This window comes from Mastigoproctus giganteus, chromosome 2, assembly GCF_048544385.1.
Source record: "Mastigoproctus giganteus isolate SK-2022 chromosome 2, ASM4854438v1, whole genome shotgun sequence".
Lineage (NCBI taxonomy): Eukaryota > Metazoa > Arthropoda > Arachnida > Uropygi > Thelyphonidae > Mastigoproctus > Mastigoproctus giganteus.
Genome location: NC_143576.1, coordinates 167,744,457 through 167,767,083, shown reverse-complemented (window position 1 = coordinate 167,767,083; position 22,627 = coordinate 167,744,457). Strand labels below are relative to the sequence as shown.

The 22,627-nt window shown below is 37.6% G+C and overlaps 1 protein-coding gene across 1 annotated transcript in view; it reads left to right on the top strand.

The window, feature by feature from the left end:
• The window catches only part of LOC150089729 (dipeptidyl peptidase 9), a 483,518-nt gene that overhangs the window by 123,240 nt on the left and 337,651 nt on the right, over positions 1-22,627 (top strand). The window contains 1 exon segment of the mRNA XM_090390084.1: positions 12,827-12,937. Within this exon segment, the coding sequence (XP_090246210.1) occupies positions 12,827-12,937 (111 nt within the window).

The window sequence follows — 22,627 nt, the reverse complement described above, 5'->3', positions numbered from 1 at the left end:
TGAACAGCTGGAAATGACTGATGACATGATCGCAAGCCGACTGGGCTAGCCAGGTAGGTAAAGTGCCTGCCTGGCAACCCAAAGGTCGCGGGTTCGATTCCTGCCTCGGGCTTGGATCACAGTAAAATGCAAAAACTCTGGGAGGTGCAATATGGCCATAGAAGCTGATGCGCCAACAACTAATACAAAAAAAAAAAAAAAAAAAAAAATACATGATCGTAAACCTTGTTGACAAACAAAAAAGATGAAAGTGAAGATGACGATGAAGAGTGCACAGAAACTACAAAAAAAAAATACATACACACCGGAAGGTCTAAATGCTATTATTGAGTCAGCTTTACGTTATATTGTACAGCAGGAGGGTACCACGCCCGCCGATATTTTTTTACTTGGGCACCTACAAAATATAGCAGCTAAAAAGCGAGGAGCTTCTATGAAACAGAAACCCATTAAGGAATTTTTTATATGATATTAAGGTGTAGTTGCTAATGACTGTAATGACTGTAAGTGTACATTTTTGTTCTCTATGGCTTGTAATTTTTATACTTTTTTTTTTTTTGTAATAAAACAGTTGTAAATAAAATTAAAAGTTTTTTATTGTGTAATTTAAAAGTCATTATGTTCAGTAAGTAGGTCTAACCTGAAAATAGTGTACATCGTCAGATTAATGTATTCAAATCCAGTTTATTTCATAATAATTTACCAAACCTTCCATGTTATCAGAGCTTTTGATTATCTGAGTTTCTCTCGGTCTGTATTATATCGGATAATCGGGTCTCTGCTGTTACCGTCTTATTTCTCACGAAAAAGAGTCTACTGCATCTGTGCTCATGTTTGATGACACTGACATTTTTAGATAACATTGCATATATCTGCTGGGGATTACCAGACTTATAATCAGTCTTGTCTTAAGCACATCACAAATATTGCTTCATTTGCATCAAAAAAATGGATTTCCTTCTAAACAACTACTGAATCTGTACAAACCGGAAGTCCACTCCTAGACTGTTCAAAAAAGGGCAGTCAGGTTAATTAATGACCTTCTCTTAAAAAGTCTCCCTACTCTCTCTCTCTCAGGTCAGTTCCTGTTAAATGTCTTCTCTGTAGATACATTTGTGGGCTCTGTTCTTTTGTTCTGAATTGGCATGTGTAATTCCGCCACTTCCAAAACTTAGTCTGAATATGTGTCCAACTCCAAATTCACAGAACTATTTCTCTTTTGCATTTATCCCTTCTGCTTTTAGTTTATAGAATAACTTTTCTTCGCACATATACGACCAAAATTGACCAGCAGTCTACTGAAGTTCAAGTTAGCAAGTGTTTCTAGCTTCTCAGTCTTCAACCCATGCATGGGTTGTAGACTAAGAAGCTTGACACTTCACGAATTCGAACATACACGATTTATAAATAGGGGAATGATATCTTATATAACACGAACCGAATTCGCTTATGCATGATTCGCCTTTGTGTTTACAAGAAATGGCAGTCGAACACAACACGATAGGAATGAAGAGAAGATTCTGAAAATGTATGTGTTTTTTATATCAGTGAAGGGGAAACACATTTCACCATAATAACGTAAAAACTAACACAATTCCAGCTATTGGTAGGTATAATCGCAAATGCAATTAGATCGAGTTTACTACCAGTTTATAACAGATTCCACTAGCAGAAATGCAACTGGAAATTGTTTTTATTGTTTTATGGTAGTAACGCTTAGAAATGCGCTTTAGTAAAATGTGAGGTGTTAATAGTGTATCTCTGCCTTTATGGTGTTGTTTATTCAGTTGCTACAGCTTTGTTTATTTGTTTGCACGCAGCTTTGTTTATGTGTATCAAGTGTGCCTCCTCGTTTAATTGTGCTTTATTCTCTAAAAATGAGTAAAATACTTAAGTTGTGAAAAGGAAGCGTCCTGGTGAAGATATTGCAGATTAAGAGAGAAAAAGAAAAGCAATATCGATAAACAAAGGCGGACTGGATCAAAAATTCTTACCCGGGAAAATTTATAGTGGCCTCATACTATGGTTTATGGCCAAAATCACACCGGCCTCCGGCCCACCGGGGTTTCCCCTGGTAAGGCTTATGGCCAGTCCGCCTCTGTCGATAGAGAAAAAATATGAAATTGTGAAACGCTTTGAGTGAAATTAAAGACCATGTGATATTGCACATGCTACAGACCTAAATGAGGCAACGCCGAGAATTTCAAAGAATGCAGAGAAAATAAAAACAACTTTCATAGCAAGAACTTTGGAAGAGAAGGAACAGCTGTCTTCTGTTTCGATAGAAAATCAAACAAAAACATTTATAAGTGTTATATAAGAATTAGCAAGGTCACATCAGAGAAGTCGATACAAGATGCCCGAAAACTTGGGGAGTCTGAGGACGAGGGTTGCCTGTGCGGACGTGCCTTTCTGCCGCTCTTGGAACAGAGAAGTTTTTTCTGATTTATTTTCTGCTTTATTAGTTTAAATTGACATATTAACTTATTTTCTAGAGTAGCTTTATATTCCTATTTACGGTACTTAAGTTTAAAGTAACTTAGATAGAGATTTTGTAGATATTACTTAGTATCGGAAAGGGTATCAAATCCACGTGTTTACCGATCGTAAATAGCCGCCATTGCTACGCGAAAATTAATCAGTAAAATCTATTAATCTTGTCGAACTTCATTGGCAATTAAATTGTACTTTTAAGTATACATATAACCACTTAGGTTACGTAATATAAATAATTAGTAAAAATAAATATTTAATACATAACTTGATACGGAAGTTATATAAAGGGATTTTGTAGATAACATTCGTTACTGAAACAAATATTTTGTAGATAACACTCTTAGATTTCGTGGATAACACTTGTTACTGAAACATAAATATAGCTTTATAACTGTGTTGGGATACAAGTTTAGGATTTAATTTTGTACTGAAATTGAAATTTTTATTGAAAGTAAATCAATAAAATCAATAAGAAAGTGACTCAAACCAGAGCAGCAAAGCGAAAGGCTCAAGCTAATGGGAATGCTGTGGCTCAGAGGAGAACTGAGGGGGGCAGTTGCCCTCTGAATCACAGCCTTTTAAGATGCACTATTTGCTTGATGTTTGCGGAGCAGTCAGGTATGAGACATGATACTGCCATGGGGATGTCTTTGTATGTGCGCGATGCAAGGAGTGTAAGGAAATCAGGCATCAACTCAGCATTGTTATGGGCCTATATGAGAGCTTGAAGGACAGGGTGGATGCCCTCGAAGGATTACAAGTGAGGGTCCCATCAAGCTCTCAGCTGCCCACACCAATGCCAGAGCTTGCACTTGGTCATCGCGCAACACAGCAGCAGCAACCAAGGCAGAATGCGCTGGTCCCAAAGGAACTAGTAGCTGTTGGTGACTCTATTGTCAGGGAAATGGGAAACATACTTTGTAAAAAGGATAGGTGGAACAGGACCAGGGTATGTCTGCCAGGGGCAAAGGTTGATGACGTTGTAGTGCGGATATCATCTTTTAAGGGCACAAAAGGTGATATAGTTGTACACGTTGGCACTAATGATATTAAGAGTAGGAGACCGGCAGAATTACTTAACAAGTACAGGTCACTGATGAAAAAAAGCCGTGAATTAGGGTTGAATTTGAAAGTGTCTGCAATTCTGCCCAGACACTATAGGAGGGAGTATATGATGAGAGCCCTGTCGATCAATTCGGCCCTGGAAAGATTGTGCAGGACTCAAGGGGTAGAATTTTTTTCAGCCTGGTCTGTACTTGTTAACAGGGGAGACTGCTTCTACAGGGATGGGATACACTTAAATAGAAAGGGTGCAAGAATGTTTGCTGATGCTATCGAGGCAGTGTTAGGAGGGTCGGAAAACTGCTAGATTGGGGGGATACAAGGACTAATAGATTAACAGTAGCCACTGGCAGAGGAGAAAGTCATTCTTGCACTGCTTCTATTGGAATGAGCAGCAGCCTGGAAAATAAGATGCAGGATATTTCAGAGACTGCTGGGAATCATTGGGGTACAAGTAAACACATGGGTTGTGTTACGGTGGCTAAGAGGAAGAACAGGTGCATGTATACTTTACATGCACCTGTATACTTTACTGTATACATATTAATTAATTATAATTAATTAATAAATTAATAGAATCATGACTCAGACTAGAGCAGCAAAGCAAAAGGCTCAAGCTAATGGAAGTGCTGTGGCTCAGAGCAGAACTGAGGGGGGCAGTTGTCCTCTGACTCACAGCCTTATAAAATGCACTGTTTGCTTGATGTTTGCAGAGCAATCAGGTACGGGACATGATATTGCCAAGGGGGATGTCTTTGTGTGTGCGCGATGCAAGGAGTGTATCGATATCAGGCAACAACTCGGCGTTCTTGTGGGCCTATATGAGAGCTTGAAGGACAGGGTGGATGCCCTCGAAGAAACTAAATTGAGGGGCCCATCAAGCTCTCAGCTGCCCACATCAACGCCAGAGCTTGCACTTGGGCATCGCGTGACACAGACACAACCCCAAGGCAGAATGCGCTGGTCCCGAAGGAACTAGTAGTTGTTGGCGACTCTATTGTCAGGGAAACGGGGAACATGCTTTGTAAAAAAAGATAGGTGGAACAGGACCAGGGTATGTCTGCCAGGGGCAAAGGTTGATGACGTTGTAGAGCGAATATCATCTTTTAAGGGCACAAAAGGTGATATAGTTGTACACGTTGGCACGAATAATATTAAGAGTAGGAGACCGGCAGAATTACTTAACAAGTACAGGTCACTGTTGAACAAAAGCCGAGAATTAGGGTTGAATTTGAAAGTGTCTGCAATTCTGCCCAGACACGATAGGAGGGAGTATATGATGAGAGCCTTGTTGATCAATTCGGCCCTGGAAAGATTGTGCAAGGCTCAAGGGGTAGAATTTTTTTCAGCCCGGACTGTACTTGTTAACAGGAGAGATTGCTTCTACAGGGATGAGATACACTTAAATAGAAAGGGTGCAAGAATATTTGCTGATGCTATCGAGGCAGTGTTAGGTGGGTCGGAAAACTGCTAGCTTGGGGGGAGACAAAGACCAATAGATTGACAGTAGCCACTGGCAGAGGTGAAAGAGATTCTTGCACTGCTTCTATTAGAATGAGCAGAAGCCTGAAAAACAAGATGCATGGTATTTCAGAGACTGCTGGGAGCCATTGCAGTATAAGTAAACACATGGGTTGTGTTAGGGTAGCTAAGAATAGAAACAGGTGCCAGGTATACTTGCGTGTACACCAATGCTAGGAGTTTAGTAAATAAATTTGATGAATTTGAGGTATTGCTCAAAACATCAAAGGCAGATATTGTTGGGATATCAGAGACGTGGTGTCATACAGATATAAGGGATGCAGAACTGCAATTTGGGGAGTACAACGTCTACAGAAAGGATAGACAGGATAGGAAGGGGGGAGGGGTTATGCTATTATTTAAGAAACACATAAAAACCAAGGAAGTGAAGCCAGTCGACATCGCTGGACAGTGCAGTGTTGAGTCAGTTTGGTGTGACATAAGCATTGGGAGATCAAAATTGAGAGTAGGAGTGTGCTATAGGCCTAATGACTCTGATGAGTATAATAAGGAACTGTACAGGGAAATAGAGTGGGCCAGTAAATCAGAGAGTCTTATAATGGGAGATTTTAATTTCCCAGTTATTGACTGGAATTTGGGGGCTGGTTACTCACGCACTAGCAGGGCTTTTGTGGATTTATTGGATGATTGTTTTCTACATCAGCATGTTCGGGAGGCAACTAGAGGGAGTAATACTCTTGATTTGATTATCAGCAGTGATTCTTCATGCGTTAAGAATCTGCAGATAAATGAACCACTAGGTGGCAGTGATCACAGTGTGCTGAAGTGGGATTTACTGAAAGAGGTAACTACCATTAGGGGTAAAGGGAAGGGTTATTGCTTCCGTAAAGGTGACTACGATGGACTGAGACAGTATTTAAATTCTATACAGTGGGACCAACTGATGATGTTACCAACAGCAAATTCAAAATGGGAAGCATTCAAAGAACGTATCTTGGAAGCTACTAGGCTTTACATACCAACTAAGAAATATTGTTCAAGGTTTAGGCCAAAATGGATGTCAGATGAACTAATGAGGCATATGGCAGAGAAGAAAAATGCATGGGATACTTACAAATTAACACATGACACAGAAGCCTATGATAGATACAAGTTGATATGCAACCAAGTTACAAAGGAGGTTAGGCAGGCGAAGGCAGATTACGAGAAATCCTTGGCAAGGGATGCAAAGAAAAACAGCAAAGAGTTCTTTACTTATGTAAACTCTAGAAGGAAGGGGATGAATCAGATTGGTCCACTTGATATTGATGGGTTAACTGTTGATGATCCTGCTCAGGTAGCTAACAAACTAAATGAATATTTTGCATCGACATTCACACATGAGGAGTTATTCAGCAAGGGGAATGCCAGAGGTGTATTCAACTCTAGCAGTAAGCTGCAGAATCTTGAAATAACTGGGAGTAAAGTGGAGGAGAAACTGTTGAAGATAAACACAAGAAAGGCACCCGGGGTGGATGGGATCTATCCAGTTATATTAAAGGAGGCAGCAAAGGAAGTAAGCAAACCCTTAGCCATAATTATGAGAGCTTCCTTGGACTCAGGGGAGGTACCCATAGACTGGAAATGTGCAAATGTGACCCCAATTCACAAAGGAGGATCAAAGGCTGACACAAGTAATTATAGACCTGTGAGCTTAACTTCTGTTCCAGGAAAATTAATGGAGGCACTGGTTAAAGAAGCACTGCAGGATCATTTAGACAAGACTTCAGTTATAGCTCAGACACAGCATGGTTTTGTTAAGGGGAAGTCTTGCCTGACCAACTTGATTGGATACTATGATGCAGTCACAAAAGAACTGGATGCAGGGAATAACTTTGATATTATATACTTGGATCTTAGAAAGGCTTTTGATACTGTGGCACATGGAAGACTGCTACACAAATTGGAGCAGTGTGACATTGGAGGCAAATTGCTGCTATGGATAAAGGGGTGGTTGAGGGGGAGAAGACAGAGAGTGGTAATCAATGGACACTGCTCATCGTGGACTAATGTTATTAGTGGAGTCCCTCAGGGCTCAGTGTTGGGTCCATTATTGTTTTCTGTATTTATAAATGATATTGATGATGGTATATCAAGCTTAATGTCCAAGTTTGCAGATGACACAAAGGTTGGCAGGGTTGTCAAGGATACTACTGACACTATGCTGCTGCAGCAGGATCTGGAAAGGTTGAGCAGATGGGCTGAGAGGTGGCAAATGAAGTTTAACATTGACAAATGTAAAGTACTACACATGGGAAACAGCAACCCCAGAGCAACGTATCAACTCTGTGGTACTACAGTGACAGTGGTAGAGAATGAAAGGGACTTGGGGGTGATTGTGCAGGCAGATATGAAGTTCTCTGACAGTGCAGACGGGCTGCAAGAGTAGCTCATGGAGTATTGTCAATGATATACAGGAATTTTTCCAGCAGGGATAAGGAGGTGATTATTCCATTGTATAAGGCAATGGTCAGGCCACACCTAGAGTACTGTATACAGGTCTGGAGGCCTCATTTCAAGAAGGATGTAGAGCTGCTGGAACGAGTACAGAGAAGGGCAACAAGATTAGTGAATGGAACAAAGGGGTGCTCTTACGAAGAAAGGCTTAAGTTTTGCAAATTACAGTGTCTGGGGACTAGGCACCAGCGAGGTGATCTGATAGAGGTGTATAAAGCCTTGAATGGTTTAAGCATGCTCAATGCTGATGGGATTCTTCCTCTAGCTCAGAAAAATCACCTGAGAGGGCATAAATTCAGATTGAGGAAAGACAGATGTAGGATAGACGTGCGGAAATTTGCCTTTAGCCAGCGGGTGGTTGATTGGTTGGTGGAACAGACTGCCATCCCTTGTGCTGGAGGTTGATAGCCTAAATAAGTTTAAGGCTCAGCTGGACAGGTATTTTGAACGAACAGAGGGGTGAAGTGGAAGTGGGGTTTTTTTTTTTTTTTTTTTTGGCTGATGCTGCATAAGCTTGCTTTCTTGCATCAAATGCCTATACTAATGCTAATGGAGACTAGGCAGCAGCGAGGTGATCTGATAGAGGTGTATAAAGCCTTGAATGGTTTGAGTATGCTCAATGCTGATGGGATTCTTCCTCTTGCTCAGAATAATCACCTGAGAGGGCATAAATTCAAATTGAGGAAAGACAGATGTAGGATAGATGTGCGGAAATTTGCCTTTAGCCAGTGGGTGGTTGGTAGGTGGAAGAGACTTCCATCCCTTGTCGTGGAAGTTGATAGTCTAAATAAGTTTAAGGCTCGGCTGGACAGGTATTTCGAACGAACAGAGGGGTGAAGTGGAAGTGGTTATTTTTTATTTATTTATTTTACTTTAATTTTTTTGACTGATGCTGCATAAGCTTGCTTTCTTGCATCAAATGCCTCTACTAATGCTAATGTTAAAAACAAGTTTGCTTATGATAGAAGCAAAAGCATTAGCAATATTTTATTAAATAATAGTTGTAGTTGTAATAAAATACTCACATATTTTATTACAACTACAACTACATTACCAAACTACAACAACTACATTACCAAACACTACAACAACTACATTACCAAACATTACAACAACTACATTACCAAACACAATAATTAATCGTAATAAAATACGTAAGTATTTTATTACGATTAATTATTGTGTTTGGTAATGTTTTGGTTACAAATGTGTGTTCAATCTTGGGTGGTCGGCACATAACCCTATTTTTCCGATAGGGCCTGTTGTTTATATTGCACAATTTTCCATTGCATGAAGGTTTCTAGGAACACAACTATCGTGCTATACGAGGACTGACTTAATAATATCTTTGGTGTTTGGATTTTTCGTTAAAAAATAAATTTGGGAACATTCTGTTCATTACTGATTTTTAGCCTCTTTTTTGTGTACAGTTATTCTACAACTTGCATTCAGCATTTTCTTTATTTACTTTTTTTCCCACCTGCTCTTCTAAGTGTTTTTACAAAAATTTCAATTCTGGGTTTTTGTCATTTAAGAATTTTTTGATGTTGTGTGTCTCCTCCTTTCCGGGCAAGTCTCCCAGTAATTAAATATTGTATCCTTAATATTATAAGCATTAGTATTTTGCCCATACATTCTGCCTTCTTTATTGTAAGAGCTTCATGATGACCATGACCTGTTGAAGAACCACTTTATAATAGCAGTAGTAATTGTGGCATGTGATGCAAGAAAGCAAGCGTATCAGCTTATGTAGCATCAGCCAAAAAAAAAAAAAAAAAAAATCACACAACCATTCCCTCTAAATGTTTGTACAGTTCCTCCTTAAATTTATTTCACCTATCAACTACCACAATGACAGATGGAAGTTTGTTCCAGCAATTAACCACTCGCTGGCTAAAGGCAAATTTCCGCACATCTATTCTACATCTGTCTTTCCTCAATTTGAATCTATGCCTCCCTTTGGTTCGTAATCTGAACAAGTGAAAGAATCCCATCAGAATTCAGTGTGCTCAACCCATTCAAGGCCTTATACACCTCAGTGAGATCAACTCGCAGGTGCCTAGTCTCCAGCCGCTGCAATTTGCAGAACTTAAGCCTCTCTTGGTAAGAGGATCCCTTCATTCCCCTCACCAATCTTGTTGCCCTTCTCTGTATACGCTTAAGCAAATCTACATCCTTCCTAAAATGAGGCCTCCAGACCTGTATGCAGTACTCAAGGTGTAGCCTGACCATTGCCTTATACAGAGGGACAATCACCTCCTTTTCCCTGTTAGCAAAATTCCTGTATATTATTGACAAAACTCTGTGACCTGCTCTGGCAGCCTGTCTGCATTGCTCAGAAAACTTCATATCTGACTGCACAATTATTCCCAGGTCTTTTTCATTTTCTACCATCCTAAGTGTAGTATCACACAGTTGGGATGTTTCTCTGGTGTTACTTCTACCCATATGCAGTACTTTGCATTTGCCAATGTTAAATTTCAGTTGCCACTTCTCAGCCCATCTTCCAAAATTTTCTAGATCCTGTTGCAGTAGCACATTGCCATTACTGTTAGTAACAACCCTGCCAACCTTTGTATGATCTGCAAACTTTGACACTAAGCCTGATATATCTTCATCAGTATCATTAATAAATATACAAAACAACAGTGGACCCAACACTGAACCCTGTGGGACTCCACTAATAACATTAGTCCATGAAGAGCAGTGCCCATTGATTACCACCCTCTGTCTTCTCCCACTCAACCATCCTTTTATCCATTGTAGCAACTTACCCTTAATACCATTCCACTCCTTGTACAGTAGTCTTCCCTGCTCAAGTGTCCAAAGCTTTCCTGAAATCCAAGTATATGATAGCAAAATTATTTTTTGCATCCAGTTCCTTTCTAACCACATCATTATAGCCAATCAAATTTGTCAAACAAGACTTTCCCTTGACAAACCCATGCTGTGTGTGAATTATTGCTGCAGTCTTGTCTAGATGATCCTGTAATGCATCCTTAATTAGTGACTCCATTATTTTACCCGGAACAGAAGTTAAACTAATTCGTCTGTAATTACTCGTGTCACCCTTCAATCCCCCTTTCTGAATTGGGGATACATTTGCACATGTCCAGTCTGTGGGGACCTCCTTTGAGTCCAAGGATGCTCTCATAATTGTGGCTAACGGTTTGCTTATTTCCTTTGCCTCCTTCTTTGATATAATTGGATAGATCCTATCCACCTTCAAGTGCCTTTCTTATGTTTAACTTCAACAATTTCTCCTCCACTTTGCTCTCAGTGATTACAAAATCATTAATCACCCTGCTACAATTTGATAACGTTCTGGCATTTTCAATCCTTAATCTGCCACGCTGATCCAGTGCGGGTTGGGAGATCGACCGTATTTAGCAGTTAGGGGCTTGAACCCTGGTCTACTCAAAGAGATTGTGCTACTGCACTCCTGCTCCTAACCACTTGGCTACGGAGGCCTAGTTCAGCCTTAAATTTTATTTAAGCTATCAACTTCCACAACAACAGATGGAAGTCTGTTCTAGCCATCAGCTACCCACTGGCTAAAGGCAAGCTTTCGCACATCTATTCTACAACTGTCTTTCTTCAATTTGAATCTATGCCCCTTCAGGTTCTTAATCTGGGCAAATGGAAGTAACTGGTGTACATAGTTGCATTGTTACAAAACTTCAAAATTTTATAAACACACCACAGAGCCCACCCCTATAAAAAACTGATTATAGGAAACCCAGATTCAGGCAATTTACTTCTGAAGTGGCTGACACCATTGTCTGATTTGGCTCTTTGTGGCATTTTACAATTTTCTTCGGAAAGGTCAGAGAATGACCACCGCATATCCCCGGAGCAATATGGCCTTAGTTGCTAATGCTTCTAAAAACCAAATAACAAACAAACATTTTTCTTTTCATTTGCTTCACCTTTCTCTTCAAATACATCATATTTAACATGATATTGCTTTAATGTTTTTTGCAGTAACTTTCACTGTTATTTCAATAACATATCCATCAGTGAGACTATTTACTTTAGCTCCTTTTACAACTTTTTTATATATTTTCATGTAACTGTGAATTGCAAAATATTCTTTCTTTTTGGAACACTGATATTTTTCTTTGTGGCAAGAGGCAATGATCAGAAGGAAAAAATTTCAATTAGTGCTTGTTTATACACTAGCCTTGCCTGCTAAAGTTACATAATCATAATATGCATTAAGTAGGTCCTCATGCCCAGAGCCAGAGTTGCATGGTTTATTTTTTTTGCTGCCTTTCTGATGTTGTACTGCCTAATATAGGGGTTCTTTCTTAAAGTGTGAATCGCAACTCTCTTGACAGAATGACCATCACAGAATTTTTAAAAATTTGCCTCACGTTTGAAATTTGATTGTGTTTTGTTCATTTCTAATGAAACAGTTTTCTTTTATAAAGTTATAAGCTTCTAACTTTGTTCTATTTGATATATAGATTAAATTTTAATTATTAAAATTAAGTAGTATGTTTATTTATTTCTTTTGCCCAGCTCTAACCCATAATGATTATTTAGTTTTATTTGGGGCATCACACAAATTCATTTATCATTTTGTGGGTTAGGTAAGTTTGCGAACTCCTGACGAGATATAAGAGCCACTGAGTAATAAAAATGCAGATACAGTAGTTTAAAAAAATATATGTATACAGATATTTTGAATAAGATATATAAAAATATGAATGCACTTAAAGCCAAGTGTATTAGATGTGCTTTCTGAATAAGCATTAATATTCAATATGAACATGCTCAAAGCCAGGCATACCAGATATACTTTACAAGTAAATGCCATAGGTGCCTCTCATGACTGATTGGAGGGAACTCTAGGGAGTCAGTGTTCAGTTGCTCAATAATCAGTAATATTAAGCATGTAAACCCCCCATTCAGGTCTGTGAAAGTTCTATTAATTTTTGTCCTTCTCTATTGCTACGTAAATATTACTAATATCATTGTAAAAGTTAGAAAATTTTGGGGGAAAAAATATAAATATATATTTGGAAAATATAAATTATGATGTTGGGTGTTTTTTTTTTTTTTTGTCATTAACATTGCTGTTTGTTAAATTAAATTAAAATTTAATTTTTTGGTATACATTGTGTAGAGCTTATAACAAATTTTATTATGCAGATATTTTTAGATTTTATTTACTAAAATCTAAAATTTACTTAATCTAGACTTCCTTTTTTGAATTTTGCAGTTCATTTTGTTTCTGTGTTACTGTGTTGCCTTTAACATTACTTATAACAGAGTTTCCTTATAGGCACTTCTAGTATAATTAATGACCCTGGCTCTGCTGGTATACCTCCATATGTCACACAAGAAGAATTTAATAGATATACAGGGTACTGGTGGCAACCTGTATGTATGCAAAGTGAGTATTTATGATTTTTTTTTTTTTTTTTTTTTTTTGCTGTTGTTGTTGTTGACACCATCTCTGGTGTATATGTATTCATTAATTAGTCACACCTGCTAGAAGTTTGTATGTGCTTACATTTTTTATTTTTACCTGGCCCGGCTCAAAGAATAGACGGCCTGACCTGACCCTAGCCGGAATTTGTTTTTCAAATTCATTACCCACCTAAAGCAATTTTTATCCCAGCCCAGCTGAAACTTTTTATATAAATAAAATCACTAGCATATTTCTGAAGTTTCATAATAATAAAAAAATAAACTTTCAGATTCAAAATTCAATATTAATTTAAAAAAAAAGAAAATGTAATAAATTTTCGATTTACCATATTTAATATAATTCCAAAATGAATATCGATGTCCACCTCTACCAGCCACCACCTCTTTACAAATTGTTATGCACAAATAAAATAGAGTCAACACTGTCAGTACTTAAATTGGTTCAACGCTCTTGCACTGCTAATCTGACTGCGCTAAAATTTCTTTTGGAGCTTGCACTATTGGCAGGAACACAAAGTACATGCCTAGCCACTTTAGAAAAATATCTGATTTCAACTTCATGATTTTTCCACCACTCTAATAGGTCATTGGATTGAACATGGCCCATCACATCAACATGCATATATTTATCAATCTCGTCATCTTCATTTATCATTGCTTCAGCATTTTCACTATCTTTACAACAAGTTCCTCGTTGTCATTGCTACACTCATCTAAATGTACTGGTGTTGTTTTTGGCATTGTTGTTATTGAGGATAGTGACTATTCATCACATTTATATTCTTCTATTAAATCTCATACACCCTCTATTGTTTCTCATTTTTCTTGATCTAACAATATCTTTAACTGGTGGAAATTTGGCCATAGGAGTGATATGATTCTGTCTAATTTATGTATGGTAAATTTTTCATTTAAAAGTTGACAACCTTTATTTTTTTGTTCAATCTGATCATTATGGTCAGAAACTGAAATTGTCAGGTAATTCAACAGGCTAAATCTTATTGGCAAAACAATCTGCGACATTGGACATGCATCACCTTCAAGTTGTATTGAAGCTTCTTTAAATAGTTTCAGCAAACTAATCAGCATTTTAAGGCTGTCTTGTTCTCTCTTCTCCATTCTCTCTTCTTCCTGACATTCAATGAGAATATTTGTAATGCCATCATAGTTGACATCAAATGATTCATACACCGATGAGCCAAAACATTATGACCATCAAGTCAATATGCAAATCGAAGCAACTGCAGGTGAACTATGGCACGTGCGTGGGTCAGGACATGGTATAAAAAACACCTGATACTGAGCTCCGTTAATCAGTGTTACTCTTGTTCTTCAAATGGGAAAGGCAGCGGACTTAAGCAAGTTTGACAAAGGCCAAATTGTAATGGCCAGAAGACTGTGTCAGAGCATATCCGAAACGGCACGGCTGGTGGGATGTTCATGGTCAGCCATGGTTGGTACCTACTGAAAGTGGTCCAAGGAGGGGAAAGCCACGAACCGCCGGCGAGGTGTTGGATGACCACAGCTTATCGATGCTTGAGGTGAGTGAAGGCTCCTCTGGATGGTATGTGATAACAGAAGGGCGACCATGGTGCAACTCGCCGGTAATTGGAATGCTGGTGACAGGAGTAGGGCTTACAATACTGAGATTCCATGATCCCGAATACCAGGATCCCGGTCATTTTTTTCCGCTATTCAAATCCTGGTATTGATACAAAAATACCGATTTTTTGGTACTAATTTAAAAAATAATTGTCTTTGATTTATTCACCTAAAGTTATAAAATCAACAACAATAAATCATTAATATTGCTGAATTTGCAAATGAGGGATTGTTATACACAGTAAAAATGCAATGGAAACCTGAAAACATCATGAAACTGTAAGACATAAAATCTTGCAAATATATTTCTCTTAGTAAGTATAGTGTGTGTGGAAGTAAAGCATAAGGAATAACGAAAACATCATCACGGAAATATTTCCATTAGTGGCAGTAGGCCTGGTAGTGCAATTAAGGAATATGGAATAATTAAGGAATATAGCGAACAATGGTATGGCAGGTTCAGAAGCTTTTAATTTTAAAATTAAAAGCTTCTGAACAATAGTTTAATCCCTCTATTATACTGCTACTTGAGGATGCGACACTTAGTGCATTTTGGGAATAGGTGTCGGTATGGAGCAGTTCAAAGGTATTGTGAACAGGTGATCTTGAGGTAAAAGATGAAAGCATTTCGTTGAGTGGGAAAATTATTCTGTTTTTCCCACCAAAGGAAGAAGAGCGAGTTTAAAGAATAACACCATGATTGGTTCAGGTTTAAATGAGATAGGGAGAGATACATAAATACGCAAACCCCTCTGGGATTTGCACATAAGCTTGTGTATAAAAAAGTAGTAGAAGTGGCAATTGTAACTTGCAATCAATTCAATAAATAAATAACTGAGAAGGAAATAAATAAGGTGCTCGCACCAAAAGAGGGGTTTGTGGTTGTTGTTCGGAGGGGTTGCAGACTTCCAGTGGTAGTTCTGGATTCACTTCGGGTCCAGTTCTGGGAGTGCCCAGCTATATAGTGAAGGGATCCACCAGGCATGTTCCTGTGCTAGAAGTTAATCTGAAAGTTGAATAACAATCCAGTCAGATAGTGCCCTGGCTTCTACTACTGCTGTGGTAATTTCCTTCAGTATTAACAGAGAACTGTTCTCGAAATCCCAAAATAAGACAGTACTGGAAGAGTTATACAGCAGAGATGCAGAGTTCAACTAAGAAGAGAGAGAGAGAGAGAGAGAGAGAGAGAGAGAGATTACTGCACTCTGTGGAAGGAACCCACACAAAGGAATCCCACCATGAAAGAGAAGGAAAGTAAGTCCTCTGAACTGTGTTGTTTTGGAAGTGGTACTTAGATAAAGTGGGAGATTATTTTAGAGTAAGGTTGAAGTTGAAGAAACACGAGAAATAAAGAAATGTTTAGTATTGAGTTGGTTTATTGGTTGAAGTTGTAAAGAAAATTGATATTGCTAAATTAAGAGAGATTACATGGAATTGTTAGCATTAAGTTAGCAACTTATGGATTGAAGTTGTGAAGAGAATTGATATTGATGATTAGATTGAATTAGTTTAGTGTTTGAAGCTGCAGAGAGAGTTGAGGTTGTCATTTGAGAGAAATTTTATGGAAATGATAGCATGTATTAACAGATTAAATGAGAGAAATGAATAGATTAGATATAAATGAACACCAGTTATGTATTGTAAGTAGATTTGTATGATAAATGACTTTTGTTTTATATTTGTATCGTTGCTCTTGAGAAACTGACAGCTCGTATATATTATATATATATATATATATATATATATATATATGATATACAATTACCCCGGGGGCTCACATCTAGTGAGTATGGGCTTGGCACACCCAGGGTCCTGAGCTGGATATCATCATTCTTCTCTTTCTTGGTGATTCCCTTCTACTTTTGACTCTCTCTCTCTCTCTCTCTCTCTCTCTCTCTCTCTCAGGGTTACTCGGGAATTTTTTTTTTTTTTTCCTGGTGCGGCATAAGCCTCAGGCTTCCTTGCATCATATGGATATTAATAATAATAATAATATTAATAATATATACTCGTGTATGGGGGGAGATGTCCTTCAGCTCCTGGAAATTCTCATTTTTTAATGCAGTCAGGTAGCTTGTGGGGCTTAGTGTTTGAGGGGAGCTGCTGTACGAAAATCATAACAATGGCCACTGATGGCGATACTAAAACGTAGGGAAATAAAAATTAATAAATGAATAAATACCCTCCCCCACAACTTAGATTTGGTTTTCTCACCAAGCTTAACCTTTAGTCCCTTTCTTTCGTTAATACGGATATAGCGCCATAAAAAGTCAAAAAGTAAATAAAATTTTTTGAAGATGAGGGAATAAGGGGGGATTAAACTGCAACTTGTCTACGACTATCTCAGTACAAACACCAACCAGCACAGAATCCAAAAGGATGTTTTCTGCCGCTAATTAAATATGTACCAAAATTAGATCCAGTTTAAACTACTGAGTTTCTTAAGAGCTCACTTTATTCAGACAGGCAGTGTGGTTGCTTATTTTTTTGTTTTTAGAATAACTGTATATTTAATAATTTTTGCTAGAATATTTATTATTGTAATAAAAGTTTGATTTAAAATGTGAATTCGAGTAATTACTTGTTTTTTCCATACTTTATTGCATCAAAATTTATTGTTAAAAAATGTTTTTTTTTTTGGAATACCGGTATCCCGGTTTCATAAATTAAAAATACTGAAATACCGGTATTAAGATTTTGACCGGTATTGTGAGTCCTAGACGGGAGTAATGTATCACAACACACAGTACATTGAACCCTGCTGAAAATGGGGCTGCGTAGCCACAGGCCGCTCCAAGTGCCCATGCTAACTAACCATTGTTCACTGGTGACAGCACCTACAATGGGCACGTGAGCATCGAAACTGGACTTTGAGTGATTGGAACAAGGTCATCTGGTCTGATGAATCATGTTTCCTGTTGCACCATGTGGACAGCTGGGTATGTGTGCGTTATTTACTAGGGAAGCGATGGCGCCTGGATGCACTGTGGGATGAAAACAAGCCCGTGGCAGTGGTGTCATGCTTTGGGTGATGTTCTGCTGGGATACCTTGGGTCCATTCATCCATGTGCCGGGAAATCTGATGTCTACCACCTACCTAAACATCATTGCCGACCAGGTACACCCTATCATGGCAACGGTGTTTCCCTCTGGCGGTGCTGTCTTTAATGTGGCATGCCACACTGCCCAGATTGTTTGATACTGGTTCGTAGACCATGAGGAAGACTTCCAGATATTGCTCTGGTCTCCAAATTCCCCAGACATCAATCCCATCGAGCATCTATGGTTTGTGTTGGAACAGCAACTCCAATCTGCGGCATCTCAACCACGGACCTTACAGGAGTTAAAGGATCTGCTGGTTATGTGTTGGTACCAGATACCACAAGACACATTTAGAAATCTTGTAGTGTCCATGCCTCGCCAGGTACAAGATGATTTGGCTGCACGTGGAGGACCAACATCATATTAGGTAGGGGTCATAATGTTTTGGCTCATTAGTGTATGGGTCAATTCTACTATTCCAGTGAGTATTGCACTCTTGATGAACAGTGGTTTCCCGATGATGAATGAGACCAGACTGCTTCAGATATGTTACAATGTCTTTAACTTCACCTGTAAGTAATTTAATGAGTGGTAGAGTTTCTTTCAGGTAATTTTCTTTGAAAGTATTTCATAATATTGTGTTTATTATGTGAAAGCTGCAATTCAGTATTACAGACTGTTGAAGAGCACACATAATATTAGTTCCTTGATCAGTGACGAAACTTAATTTCGAGAGAACATCTGGCTTTATTCCTAATTTTGCAATCTTGTGATTCAATTCATTTCTAATGTTATTCGTAGTTTTTTTATTGTTAGGAAATTCACATTCAACATCGATGAAATAAGTCTATTTTTTTAAATGTTTTCCTAATTTTTAAAGGTGATAAATGTTTAGGCGGTAAAAATAGTAAGGAGTGAATTACAATCTTGGTTGGTGCAAATATGGTTAGTAATGAAAAACCGGAGCTTTTGGTAATAGGCAAAAGTAAACAACCCCGATATTTAAAAGGAGTAAAGTTGTTAGAATTTGACTACAACAAAAAAGCTTGGATGACAAGTGAAATTTTTGAACAGTTGATTTTAAATTTTGATAGAAAGATGACAATCTCCCCCCCCCCCAGAAAAATCGCATTGATTGTCGACAACTGCCCTGCCCACTTTCACTTAATAATTTCAAAACTTACAATTGTGACGCTTATTTTCTTCCCTCTGAATACCTCATCTAAACTACAGCCAGTGGACCAAGGCATTATAAGAATTAGAAAATGCACTACTGAAGGCACATACTGACAAAAATGATACTGAGAATAAAAACTGACAAACGTATAGATTCTCTTATAATTTGCGGAAGAGCATATCAGAGTTGGTGAAAGTGTGGAATCAAGATGTGACAGAAACAACAATTCAGAATTGTTTCACAAAAGCAGATTTTGCTAAAATGCCAATTACCAGTGATTGAGAGAAATGAACTACTATAAATATTGAGCAATCTTGGACAGAACTCCAAGCAAGAGATTTGATCAGTGGAGAAATTGTTCTTGATGAATTTTTAAGAGTTGATAATGATGTCATAACAGTTGAATATTTGAGCGACTCTAACATTTTGGAGAGTATTCAAAGAACTAGTGACAGTATCAATGATGAATTGGGTGAAAATGAGGGTAGTATTAAACTTTCCAAACATGAAATGTTGGCAGTAGTTGAAACTTTGCATTGAGGCCTTTAATATGAAGAAAATGTGTCAGAAAATATATTTCTGAGTGTTAACACAGATGTGAAAATTTTTATGAATGATGTACAATAAAATCGAGTGTACTAATATATTTTGTGCACATCCTGTAAGTAGTTATTTCTTAATATGTATGTATTAATAAATTAATTGTTTTAAAACATTAGAAAATTTATTCATTCCCACTTTTCTGATTTATTATCCATCTTTTACTATATTTCTGAACATTAAAAAGGTGATATTTCTTTATAATGAAATTTCTTTTTAACAAATTTTTTCAAAGTAACGATCGATTTCATTATATAAAGGTCCACCTCTATGTAAATAATAACTTTCCAATTATATAGCAAACATTCATGGAAGTGTAACAGCTCATAAAAGTTTCTTCAAACTGAAGAGTGAAGAGATCACATATTCAGTGAAGTTTTTAATAGTGTAATCAAAAGAATAATATGATTACTATTAATCTTCTAAGTTAATCTCTCAGTTCAAAGAAGAAATTTTTTATAAAACGATTATATGACTATATTACAGTGACAAATTAGTTTTCTTGGAAAAGTACAGTTATAACAGTGGTGTACCAAAATGGCATTCGGTGCCCTGCTTACGTACATTTACTTGTTATAAGGGAATGTGTGTTCCCATGGTCAAATTTTTGGATTTTCCAAGTTAATTTAAGCTTTACTTAGTTACTCTTGGGCGCCTCCGTAGCCAGGTGGGCAGGAGCAGTAGTGTGTAGCACATGCTTCTTGATTAGACCAGAGTTCGAGCCCGTGACCACCAAATACGGAGGATGCAGAAAGGTCAGAGAATGACCACCGCATATCCCCGGAGCAATATGGCCTTAGTTGCTAATGCTCCTAAAAACCAAATAACTAACTAACTACTCACTAAAAATCAAAATTATACTGTTCAGTATTGGAAATTAAACAGATCAATAGGAAAGCGATGAAAATACAAACATACATATACAGTATATATTATGTCATATATGTAAAATTTATTGTTTACATATTGTATTAATCATACCAAATTATTCCATTTTAAGAAATCAGTGATAGCAGTCTGAACATAATTTTGCATTTTCTGCTCCTGATATGCTGATCATTATAGCAGCTGAGACATTATTTAAATTCTATACAGTGGGACCAACTGATGATGTTACCAACAGCAAATTCAAAATGAGAAGCATTCAAAGAACTTATCTTGGAAGCTACTAGGCTTTACATACCAACTAAGAAATATTATTCAAGGTTTAGGCCTAAGTGGATCACAGAATGGTAAGATGTACACTTGATATAGATGTAGGAAAGGAAAAAACTGACTCGAGTAAATAATACAAAGGTCTTTGAAATAACAGAGGAGGAGAAAAAGCAGTATGTACTGGAACTTAAGAACAAGTTTGAGCTTCTGCAGACTGCTCAGGACCAAGATATCGACGAGGAACATTACAACTTTCTGAAAGTGATAAAGCCCAAGAAACCTATAGGGAAACAGAAATTCAAAGAAGAAAAAATTAGTCAAGAAACACTTGTCATGATGAACCAAAGATGACAAATGAAGAGCAAGAAAAACACTGACAGGGAGAAAATTGAGTATACTGAGTTATGCAAAGCCATTAGAAAGAGACTCAGAGAGGACATAAGAAGATTTAACACAAGAAAAGTAGAACAAGCATTAAGGGAAAACAAAGGATTTAAATCAGCAGCCATGAGCAGTAATACAGAAAGACAAATGATACTGAAACTGAAGAATAGCGATGGTGTACTCATAAACAGCAGAGAAGGCATAATTCAAATAGCAGAAGACTACTATAGAGAATTATACAAGGAGTGAGGGAATGATACCAGCAGTGGGGAAGATGGATTGCAAAGTAGCAACACATATGACATACCCGATATTCTTCCTGATGAGGTAGAACATGCATTGAAGAAAATGAAGAATCGGAAAGCCCCGGGGGAAGATGAAGTTACTGTAGAGTTGTTAAAATTGGGAGGAAGAGACATAACACAAAAACTGGGAAGGCTCTTCACAAAGTGCATTAGAAAAGGTGTGATGCCTAAGCAGTGGAATAATGCAATCATAGTTTTGCTGCATAAGAAAGGAGATAAATCAGAAATTGGAAATTATAGACCAATTAGCTTGTTATCCCACATCTATAAGTTGTTCACAAGGGTCATTACTAACAGATTAGAAAGAATACTTGATGAGAATCAACCAAAAGAGCAAGCTGGCTTTAGGACAGGATTCTCAACTATGGATCGCCTTCAAGTAATATCACAGCTAATGGAGAAAACAAATGAATATAAAACACCATTATGCCTGGCATTTGTGGATTATGAAAAGGCATTTGACTCCATACAGCATAAGGCAATGTTTCAGGCACTGGAAAGACAAGGCATAGATACTCAATATATTATGATTTTGAAGAAAATATATGAGAGTGCTACATCCTTTATTAGACTAGACAAAGACAGTAGCAAATTTAAAATCGAGAAAGGAGTTCGACAAGGAGACACAATATCTCCGAAGCTGTTTACTGCTGCCCTTGAGGAAGCTTTCAGAAGATTAGACTGGTCGCAGAAAGGAGTCAATGTGAACGGAGAGTACCTAAACCATTTACGATTTGCAGATGACATTGTGGTCATAAGCCACGATCCCAAAGAATTAGAGGAAAATCTTAATCAGTTATGCACAGTTAGTAAGGATTTTGGACTAAAGATGAATATGGCTAAAACAAAAGTAATGATGAACAAGTATGCCACGGAAAGGGAAATAATGATTGAAGGAGCAGTAATTGAAAAGGTGGAGTCATATACTTATCTGGGACAAGTTATTAGCTGTAATAATGATAAATGGCTGGAAGTCAAGAGAAGAATAAATTTTGGATGGATAGCATTCAGGAAATATAGTCACATACTGAAGAGCAATATCCCAGTTTGTCTGAAACGTAAAATAATGAATCAATGTATACTCCCCACCATGACTTATGGAAGTGAAACTTGGGCACTCACCAAGTGTTATTTATAAGAACTACACAGCGAAGAATGGAACGAATTATATTGGGAATAAGACTGTTAGATAAGAAGAGAAACACATGGATTATGCAGCAAACTCAAGTAAAGGACATTCTTATCAAAACTAAAGAACTAAAATGGTCTTGGGCAGGACACATAGCTCGAAGACATGATGACAGATGGACTAAGAAAATAACAGAATGGTACCCAAGAGGAGCTAGAAGAAAACCTGGAAGACAAAGGCGGAGATGGATAGATGAAA